Below are 11,178 nucleotides of genomic sequence, written 5' to 3' on the forward strand. Positions count from 1 at the left end.
ACCCCATCAGATGACCATATCAACAGTTCTATCAACTCAGATCTTCTCTAAACTGGACCGTCGTGGAGACAATGTTCAGAGAGACTTGAAAAATGAAATGATGAAGACAATATTAGAATATTTCTTGCCTTGCTGGTACCTCTACGAGTCAGGTGGTCCAGGTAATCTTCTGCAAACAGTACCAGAGTTCTGCGTTCCTTCTGAGCAGTTTAAGGAGTTTGCAGGAGAATTTATTGTTGCTAGCAGTGAGGAGAGCAGCCGTCTTTTTGGCCAGATGAGACATGAATAAAAGTCAATAGAGAAAGTATCTGGTAAGAAAGGCTTTCACTGGACGATTGCTTTTTTAGCTCAAAGCTGAGAATTTGCAGATCAGCAGTAGGTGTAGTTACCCCAAGAGTCCTGTGAGTCTTAGCAGAACTCAGTATGGTTTTATCAACAGTGATGGAGGAGTCCAACAGATGGCTGGATCAGTGGCAGTAGTAGTAGTAGTAGTAGTAGTACCATGGGCCCCAGAGCACGCTGTGCATGTGTGTGCGTGCGTGCGTGTGTGGGTATGTGGGTGTGTGTGAGAAAGACAAAGAGAGAGCGAGAGAGGGCGGGGCTGTCACAATCAGGCTTTGCCTTGGGTGTTTTGTGTGTAGTTTTCTGTAGCTCCTCACTTCCTTCACTTGTCCCTAATCAGTTCATTCAGTGCACCTGCCAGTCACACTCTCCCTCATCAGCACAACTCTCCTCACCTGTTCTAGTCACTATTTAAACCCCTGTCTTTCACTCACTCACTGCCAGATCATTGTTTGTTTTCTACCTACCCGCCCGTTTTGCTCGTCCTGTTCCCGGTTTCCCAGTCTGTCTGCCCTGTTTTTGCCCTGCCTTGTCCTGCCGGATTTCCCCCCTTGTCTCGTCCTTGGATTACCTGTTTTTGTTTCGTGAGTTATTAAAACCCTTTTGTTCACTACTCTGACTGTCTGCATTTGAGTCCTCATTATGTCCCGTGACAGGGGCAAATAAGGTTGGATTACAGTATTAAAATAAATAATACAAAAGAAAAAGAAAAAAAAACATTTTGTTTTCACGGTTCACTAATATTTTGTCCAGTTTTTGGAGGACGCAAAAGGGGTTGTTCCAGCTTCATATTGGTTCCAACAATGGAGGACAAAAATCTCTCGATCTGACTCCACCTGTATTGTCCGTGTGTGTGTGTGACGCGTTAAATGATATGATGCACGTATGTTACAGTTAACTTACTGTAATTTACTTCTCTTTTTTAGATTGGTTATTGCTGTTAACTTTTATTCTTGTTAGATTTGTGCGTCTGTTTTATCAACATTTATAAACAAGATGTCCACGCTAAAGAGAACTGTGAACTTTAACTCAACTTCTCTTCTTCTCATTAATTCCCTCTGTTTCAATTTAAACTCATCCTGTAAGGTTCAATTCATTAATCAATGGATTTTTAAATACAGGTGCGAAATGTGGCTCGCATATGGGCGAGAGGCCGGTTGCAGATTGCCAGTCTTCTTCACAGAGCACATAGAGACAAACTACCCTTCCCCCCTTATGCAAGAGCAACAGTGAATCACTGGAGAAGCCTCTGAACCAGCAATTACATGAGACATGTTCTGCATTGAGATCATGTGAACTATTACCAGTTTAGAGGTGCCTAAAACGTTTACATTTTTTCTATATAATCTTTATTTGATCATGTGACGAAACAATACGACGGTATGTGTGTGTGTTAGTGTGTGTGTGTGTGCTTTATAACTGCAGCCTCCCATAGTATGCAGTGGGGTCTGTTGTAACTACCTTACTGCACTGAACCCTGGTCTCTTCAGCCTGAATAGAAAAAGCAGCACTGAGGTTGTGTAACTGAGTCCTTATCCAGCCAGTGATACTCATATGACAGATGGGAAGTGATTTTGTCACTCTACTGAGACAGCTGGACACATCATCAGTATGGCAAAAGCATGAGCCAGTGAATGAAGTTATTCTTTATGCTTGAAGGCCAGAAGCACAACCTGTGATGGAGATGGAGAGATCACATATTTACATATTCACATCATACTGTACATCCAGCTTCACCTCCAGCCATGAGCTGGTGTCAGATCAAAGTAGCTGTATAAGTGATTAGAGACATTATACTAGCTCTGCAGCAGTGGGATTTCCTCAGTGTGATGATGCTCGAGTCATGTAGCATCGTGCATGTGAGGATCCTCACGTACGCCCAGAGATGCCAGCCAGTTTTTTTAGGGCCTCTGCGCTGTCTCACAGGCAACAAGCCCTTCCTTTGTAATTTAGAATGCAGATGAAAACACACAGGCAGAAGTCAAAGCAACAACTGCAGTCTGTTCATTTAAAGTCTTCCATGTCAGCTTGTGAAATAAATCATAGCATGATTCTGGGTGATGTAACAGTACAAAACGTCTCCAGCTGGGAACCCTCACCTCAAAAGGCAACAACTGACAACATCTGATCATTAAATGTAGTTTTTTTTTCTAGAAGTGAATAAGACAAAAACCTCCGATGTATTTGTACCAAACTGAGCTGCTCTTTAACCATACTTTCTGTAATCGCCCCCAATATTTGTATCGGGGTTATGTGAAACATGGATTTGGTTTGGTTTTGGTCATGGAGGTGGTTACTGGAACAGCAGACCTAAATCTGAGGACCTGGTTCAGTAATATGTGACTCAATAAGAAGACGTCCGTAGAGCTGTGTAGCAGGATGTTTGATCAACCTGTGAACCGTAAGACATCACTGAGGGTTAACAAACACCCAAAGTTCAGCATCACCGGAGTCAACGCGTCATTCCTGTTGCGAGCTGAGCTCTGATTGGACAATCTCCGCTGAGGTCCCGCCCCTGTAGAGTCTCCATCTGTGTCCTTTTTACGACAGCAGCTTCCTGCATCTCTCCGCTGTTTCCTAACGCTGCACGACCAACAAGCTGGTGAGTTTGATTTTCTCCATCCAATCATTTCAAACATTCGCTCAGCAGATGACAGCTCTGCTCGTATTTTCTCATATGGAGCTCATTAGTCCAGCACGTTACTGTTGTTTTAAGGTTTCCACAATAGAGGATAAATACAAATGAAGGGTTTTCCTGGAGTTTTCTGGAGGCCATTTGTGTTTGGGAACTCCCAGTAAAAGTCCTTCAGCTGGGTGGCAAGGACGCGGAAGTGTCGTCACGAGAAGCTACTACATTCTATTAACGTTACTACTGTATTAATACTAATATTTATACTTTACTATAAAACACAAGCCGGAAAATACCGTCGGAAAAATTGGTAAGAATTGCTCAAAGCCAGCAGCAGTCCTGTATGTGTGTATCTGTAATGTGACCGCTAGCTTCACTCTATTCACTTTAAAGTATCCTCCTGAGATACTAATACCAAGTACTAGTGGTAATACAAGGAAATACTCCACTTCATGCATTCACGAGCCTACTTCAATGAAAGTAGCTTCTATCAGCAAACACTACTCATCTGAACTGAGACTGTGTCGCAGCTAGTTTAGATAGATAGGGGCTTCAAACCTGGGCGCCGGGCCCTTCAAAGGGTCGTGATGTGATTCATGAAGAGGAAAGTTTATATTCACTAAACTAACACTGGATTATCTAACAACTTTCATCCTCCAACAATAACTGAAACGAAGCCATGTGAGGAAGTGCTTTTCCTTATTGTATTTCTATTACTACTGTGATGATCATCAGTATTTTATTCAGATATGTTTGTGGGGTTCTGCTCTTCTGTTTTGGTTTTCATCATTAAACATATAGAGGGTGAAATACATAAATATATACTCGTGAATAAACCAGAGTGTACACTAAAATAGCAACGCTATTATATTTAGGGGAGAAAGATAAAGAAAGATACTATGTAAATGAATAAATAGAAGTATTTCTCTCACTAGAGTTAAACTCGTCATGGTGAATAGCTCGTAGACCTTACAGGGAAACTTTGGGACATGACAAAAGTTTTTAAAGAAAGAAAGAATGCGTCCTGGGCCTCTCTGAATACTTCCTTCTCAGATGTGGAGGAAATGGTGTCGACATGTTGGGGTTGGGTTTAGTAAGACTGCACAATCTCCTTCTGTTTTCGTTCGACTGACTTCTGGAGTTATTAAGAAATAAGTCAACATTAATATCTCTCTTCCCTCCTGGTCTCCATCCCAGTCACCATGACTCACGCGTATCCCTTCCTGAGCGCTGAGCAGAAGAAGGAGCTCAGTGGTATCGCTCAGAAGATCGTAGCTGCTGGAAAAGGCATCCTGGCAGCTGATGAGTCCACAGGTACGACTGCAGCGACGGATGACTCGGCATCCTGTTAGCACACAGAACCTCCACAGTAACACACCACTCAACAGCCTGCATGTCTCTCTGCTGGTGTGATATTAAAGACAGTAGGATGTTTTTGAAATATATAACTGCTAAAAATACTAAAGTGCATACAATGTATTCTGTCCTCTATTTCTCTCCACACTAACAGACACCTTATAGACCCTGATACCTGATACATCAGCATGCTCATCAGTTGACTAGAGAGCACTGACTGTTTATTTTATAACAATGTCCTACTACATATCTTATGTCTCCATGATTCCCCCCCCCCTCCTGGGTCCCGATATCATTCACGCTCACTTACCAAAATGTAAGTTGAGAGTGTCCGGCCTCCCTGACTGCTAAATGGCCATGTGTTTTAAACTCCTCCAGGCAGCATGGCCAAGCGCTTCCAGGGCATCAATGCTGAGAACACGGAGGAGAACAGGAGGCTCTACCGCCAGCTCCTCTTCACCGCCGACAACCGGGTCAACCCCTGCATCGGCGGTGTCATCTTCTTCCACGAGACGCTCTATCAGAAGACGGACGACGGCAAGCTCTTCCCCCAGCTGGTCAAAGAGAAGGGCATGGTGGTGGGCATCAAGGTGGACAAGGGTGTGGTTCCCCTCGCTGGCACCAATGGAGAGACCACCACTCAAGGTACAGAGAACCAAACAGAGCTGTGGTTCTGGAACAAAAGCTTGCTGAGTACTGCTGGGCGTCAGCATGTGAAGATGACCATCAACATGAGCATGAACTCATGTATGACACACACAGAAGGGCGTATACAGCTCAGTGCTTAGTTTCTGCAAAATAGCTCAACATTAGAACAAGTGAGCAGATTGAATCAATCTCATGTCTGAGTTTATCAAGCTGTGTTTATTATATTGGATCAAAAATCAGTAATAAGCAAGGTGCAAAGAGCTGATCTTTATACAACACAAAAAAATCAATAACAACAAAATGATATTAATAATAATATCAATAAATAGTTCAAATGACCTCATATGATATAAATAGAAATTATAGGCAACATCCCATTCACCCTAAGCCACACAGAAGATACTAATGAACAGTAGGATTCTGTAAGACTTCATGCATTTGTCATTTGCGATACAATAACTAGAGAGTGCTCTGGAGAGGACCTGCTGCTGTGCAGTGATGGAGCTGAACTGAGGAGTGTTCCTCTGTGTCTCTGTCAGGTCTGGACGGGCTCTACGAGCGCTGTGCTCAGTACAAGAAGGACGGCGCTGACTTTGCCAAGTGGCGATGTGTGTTGAAGATCACCTCCACCACCCCGTCCCAGCTGGCCATCATGGAGAACGCCAACGTGCTGGCCCGCTACGCCAGCATCTGCCAGATGGTGAGAGACTCAGACAGGACACACGTTTACACTCAGACGTACGCTTCTGTCAGTGCAGAGATGCAACACAAGCAGCCGTTACACAACTCGGTACACAGTTGGCCCATCAGGCTCCTGACAGTTGGTACACAAGTCACCAGCCCAGGACAGGAAGTGCTATTGTCTCTGTCGTCATGACGGTGGTTGTTCTGTTCTCTGCCCCTCCCCCCTCAGCATGGCATCGTGCCCATCGTGGAGCCTGAGATTCTTCCAGACGGTGACCACGACCTGCAGCGCTGCCAGTATGTGACTGAGAAGGTGGGTGATGGTGGTCAGCTGGAACAGATGGGTAACTGGTCTGAGATATTAGTCTGTCATAGAGGTATAGTGCAGGAACATGTCAGCATCACCCTCAATTTGGCATTTTCTCAGAAAATAAAGAGAGCCGCAATCTGCTAACGTGGTGCATATTTTCACTTTGATTTGAGTTGTTTTGATCGTGTCTGATCATGTCATGTCTTCTGCTTCTTCTGTGGCAGCATGAACCTACTGAAGGTAGAGAGACAGTCATATCTATTTACCAATATTCATGGAAATCTCTCCAATAGCTGCTATTTGATGTGTTATGGAGTCTCTAGAGGGGATCACCAAAGTCAGTCAGGGCACTTTTACTGGTCAACAGGGAGAGCGTTTGAATGGAACTCTGGTGAGGTTTGTTCAGGCTGTAGTTCACATGGACACAGGTAAGGACAGGTCAACATAGGACAGAGGACTGACTGGATGAGGACAGACAGAATATGCGGACTAAAGTTCATTGGAGATGAACTGGAGGAGAAGGCTTGGTGTGCTCACTAGATCAGTGCCGGCCGAGTCAAAGAAAAGAAACTTGTGAACCCTGTGACACCCAACCAGACTGCATATGAAACGATGCCGATTGTGACTCAAGTAGATCAGCTGCTATCAGATACCATTATGTTCATAAATAACAATTCAGCACATTTATATCTATGCATTTATTTATGACATTTTGTCTTACAAAGTTAGGAAATCCTTTTTTTAGTCTCGTCTGATGTTGCCTTACACAGTCTCTTCACACAGTGAGACATCCAGCTTATTGATTCAACACTGGTGTCTGATCTCTACACAGCAGTGGCCAATACACAAAGTCCCGACTTCAGACTAGCCAAACGGACTAAAGCACCCTACTCATCCTCTGGGGAGCACGAATATCTGTACTATATTTAATAGCAATCCATCCGACACTTGTTGAGATATTTCTGTTGTCTCTTCAGCCACGCGGCTAAATCTGCTTGGGTATAACATAAATACAACATCCTAGAAACAGTACTGTTAGTCAACTGTGTGTGTGTGTGTGTGTGTGTGTGTGTGTGTGTGTGTGTGTGTGTGTGTGTGTGTGTGTGTGTGTGTGTGTGTGTGTGTGTGTGTGTGTGTGTGTGTGTGTGTGTGTGTGTGTGTGTGTGTGTGTGTGTGTGTGTGTGTGTGTGTGTGTGCGCGTGCGTGCGTGCGTGCGTGAGACACCGTCCTGCTGTCACATCTCTGACTGTGTTTATGAACTGTGTCAGGTGTTGGCAGCGGTCTACAAAGCCCTGTCTGACCACCACGTCTATCTGGAGGGCACGCTGCTCAAACCCAACATGGTGACTGCCGGCCACTCCTGCCCTAAGAAGTACGTCCCTCAGGAGATCGCCATGGCAACTGTCACCGCCCTGCGCCGCACTGTGCCCCCCGCGGTGCCAGGTGAGATGGACACGTAGCTATCTGCACACATACTTATCACAAGTATACCTGGTTTATACCTGACCTTCCTCCTGTGCATTCTCCTCCCCAGGTGTGACCTTCCTGTCAGGCGGTCAGAGTGAGGCGGAGGCCACCATCAACCTGAACGCCATCAACCAGTGCCCCCTGCACAGGCCCTGGGCCCTCACCTTCTCCTTCGGCCGGGCCCTGCAGGCCTCCGCACTGAAGGCTTGGGGAGGCAAGAAGGAGAACGGCAAGGCCTGCCAGGAGGAGTACGTCAAGAGAGCCCTGGTGAGGAGGAGGAGGAGGAAACAGAGTAGAGAGACCCAGGTGTGGTTTAGGGGATGGCGGATTCAAACCCATGTTTGAAGGAATCCTTCTGCTTTGTGTTTCTCCACAGAATAATAGCAAGGCAGCTCTGGGGAAGTACGAGTCCTCTGGAGAGAAGGGAGCAGCTCAGGAGTCTCTGTTTGTGGCCGACCACGCCTACTGAAGTCAGCCAGGCACTTCATCTCCACTCTACCCAGTCACTCCACACCTTTCCACCACATCCTCAGTCACACAGATTAACCATTCAGTATCATCCCATTAGTGATGAGAGCCCAATGAGTTCCTAGATAGAAAACCATTAGAATACTACAATACCCAAAAGCCCAGTACGGATACTTTAGCTCTATCCTCCCTTTGAGCTTGACTTTGCACTTGTAACGTCGGTGTTGGGCCCAATCCTAATCTCCACACTCTGACCTTGAGGTGTGTTCCCAGTAGGTCTGTGAGGGTTGAAGGCTGCCCAATGTTTGGCTCTCGAGCAGACATTATTTTCTGCATCCCTGCTTACCGGGGGGAACTAAATTCACTGAGAGCATTTCGCTCAAAGGAACCTACACAGAATATATATATAAAGTCTTATACCCACAACTGTATGTAACATGTTCTCCGTCGCTGCAAAGTCTTGTCCCATTCCTCTTTATAACATTTTGAGCCCTTGAAGCCTCTCACCAGGTGACATCAGTTAAGTCTGTGGGGGGGGTCAGGGTTTAGGACTAGGCCCTACTGTACTGCCTGACTTAGTGTGCTGTGTCACTTTATTTTGTTTGTGCACTTAAACCCCACAGAGAGACAGAGTTGTCCTCAGTTTGTGAATTTGTCTTTCGTACATGTGCCTTCATTATTCTACTGAACTGCTGGAGGACACTCTGTAGAGGACGGTGTAATGAATATACAGTATTAGTGTATACACTGGAAAGACATTCAAATTAAAATATTCAATAACCAACGGTGTCCTGTCACTTTGTGTACATGTATTTATCCACAGTGGAACGAGACAGTGCAGCTCTACCCTGAACCTTCTTTGCTGGACATTTAATAGATTTTCAGTTCAGCACCATATCACACACACTGCTGAGGGAAGAATTCAGAAACACCACTGGAACAATATACCTCGTGTGTCCGGTCAACTATCGACAAAAGCACTTTATCAATCTCGCCCCTAGGATAATTCATGTCTTTTTACAACCAACTGCAGTGACGTTTCAAAGAAATCCTCTTCCAGTGACTGAACAGTTCACATGTCACACCTGCCGACGGTACTCACAATATTCTCCTGGCAGCTACTGCAGGCTATATCAAATACAATAGCAGTGAGTTGCTATAGCAACTATGCATTGTGGTGGTTGATTTTCTTTGAACAGACTGGTCACAGATGAGGTTGGAGTCGAAGATCAATTTTTCAGAATTCTTTATTGGACATGAATCACGGGAAGAAAGCAGTTTGCTGGACTGCAGAATTTCTTCAACTCTCTGAGGAAACCGTAAGGCCTTTATACCCTCCCGTCACATGGGAGTGGGGGGGGGGGGGTGGAACATACAGGGGTGTCAAGCTTATGTCCATACATGGACGTTTAAACTTAGCTCCGAACCTGGAGGTCAGATATTTATTCTTCCAGGGAAAAATGCAGAGCACAAACATGCCAGACATAAGTCCATATATGGAGATGGTCAGAACACAGACATGCAGGACATAGGTCCCTATAGATAAGAGCTGACCACACCTGTTCAACCAGTGTGTCCGGTCACACACAGCTCATCTGTGAATAGTGTGTGTGTGTAGTTTTACAACAAAGTGGAGATATATACTAATAGGTTGTGTTGAGACTGCTCATAAGCTGCTATATTATTACATACAATGTTATCAATCCTAACATGTATATACTGGAGATATAAAATATCTCCACAGTCTCCTTTCACATTATGTGAATTGACGATTCAATTTATATCTGCAGTCAAAAAGGAACTGAAGCAGGTGTGTGTGACATGTAATCACACAGTAACATTAGTGTGACACATGACAGGGTGACTGTGGCTCAGTGGGTCGTCCTTCAATCAGAGGATCGGCGGTTCGATCCCCGGCTCCACTCGTCCATGTTGATGTGTCCTTGGGCAAGACACTCAACCTGAAGTTGCTCCCGTAGCTGTGCCTACTGTGTGTGAATGGTGTATGAATGTTAGTTAGTCCTGATGGGCAGGTGGTACCTTGCATGGTAGCTCCTGTCAGAGTATGAATGGATGAATAATGACATGTAGAGCTAAAGAGCTTTGAGTGGTCGAGAGACATTTTTTGAGCTGTAGAAATCTGTCCTAACACCTCAGAACTTAATCAGGCTTATTTTCAGCTTCATACTTTTGACGTATTTTGGTTTTGAACATGTTTCGTGCTTATTGCTCAAAAAACACTTTGGCTTTAGTACATGTCTATTTGAGCCTCCTGAAAAAAAGCCCAGTCTGCTCCAATTGGTTTGTGAGTTAAATACGGTGCACCTTTGTAAAGGTTGTTCTCACGCTGTAGGAGACATATTCTAAAGAGCTGCACATGACAGAGGAAGGGCCAACGTGTTCAATCATGTTTACTGATCCAGGAAGCCAAATAAAAGAACCGACTGGGACCCTGCACGAGGAAGCAGGACTTGGGGTTAGTGAAGTAACCTCAGGGCTAACTCTGGGTCTTTAGTCCTGCAATAGAGGTTCACTTCTTACCGGGGGAGATCACCATGGTTACTCAATGAACTGAACTCTGAAGCTGGTATACAGATCAACTCAAATAAAAACTACACCTACTGACCAATCAAAGCAGAGTATGTGGCTCTTTAGATATTGCACAGATAAATTAAAGTCATAATCCAGACTAAAGTAACAGTTTAAAGTGACGGATACAGAAAGGATTTACACGTCAGTCAGTGATTTCTTGCGGTCCTTCATGCATTTGTCAGTTTAAACTGTCACTTTCATCAATCAGCTGATATCCTAGTTCTTTGTTTGTGAAATATCCCGCTCTGCTGACGGCAGACTTGTGCTGCTTTGTGATTGGTCAGATGCTGCAAACATTGCCCCTTTTATGCTAACACGCCGACAGCCAGATTGAGAAACACTGGTTGATTTACTGAGTTGATCACCAGCTTCGTAGGTCTGTTTAGAGGGATCTGGTTGTTCGGGTTAGTTAAGCCAGATAACCGAGATATAACCTGGCTATGTTGAACTGGCTTCGCAGCACTGGGCCTGGATTGTCATATTTCAGTTTGTGGGTCGGCAGCCACTCCAGATACACAACTGTACGGGAGTCTTTCATCATATGTCCCTTTAAATGTCTGTCAAACCAGGTCTGCAGGTTCAAGTCAAACCTCCGATGCAGTGACCTCTAGATAGACAATTACTTTATTATCTCGTGACATGTAGGTGATTTCTACAAACACACTGCAGCTTAGAAACAGCA

General features: G+C 44.8%; 1 protein-coding gene across 1 annotated transcript; it reads left to right on the forward strand.

Moving 5' to 3' along the window:
- Window positions 1–2,831: 2,831 nt before the first annotated feature.
- On the forward strand, window positions 2,832–8,688 carry LOC142938667 (fructose-bisphosphate aldolase A-like). The gene is made up of 8 exons (XM_076081985.1): window positions 2,832–2,944; window positions 4,169–4,285; window positions 4,706–4,972; window positions 5,515–5,675; window positions 5,889–5,972; window positions 7,238–7,412; window positions 7,504–7,703; window positions 7,813–8,688. Exons 2-8 carry the CDS (start codon window positions 4,174–4,176, stop codon window positions 7,903–7,905), a joined length of 1,092 nt encoding a protein of 363 aa, XP_075938100.1. The 5' UTR covers window positions 2,832–2,944; window positions 4,169–4,173; the 3' UTR covers window positions 7,906–8,688.
- Window positions 8,689–11,178: the final 2,490 nt, after the last annotated feature.

The sequence above is a fragment of the Anarhichas minor genome, unplaced genomic scaffold (assembly GCF_050575085.1).
Source record: "Anarhichas minor isolate MPS153535 unplaced genomic scaffold, ASM5057508v1 ptg000007l, whole genome shotgun sequence".
In the NCBI taxonomy this organism is placed as follows: domain Eukaryota; kingdom Metazoa; phylum Chordata; class Actinopteri; order Perciformes; family Anarhichadidae; genus Anarhichas; species Anarhichas minor.

Bases quoted from the DNA above. Each gene is read 5' to 3' on its own strand.
- LOC142938667 (XM_076081985.1), top strand. From the start codon at position 4,174: ATGACTCACGCGTATCCCTTCCTGAGCGCTGAGCAGAAGAAGGAGCTC. The intron at 5,676-5,888 runs GTGAGAGACTCA...CTCCCCCCTCAG, and splicing joins ACGCCAGCATCTGCCAGATG to CATGGCATCGTGCCCATCGT. The intron at 7,413-7,503 runs GTGAGATGGACA...TCTCCTCCCCAG, and splicing joins TGTGCCCCCCGCGGTGCCAG to GTGTGACCTTCCTGTCAGGC.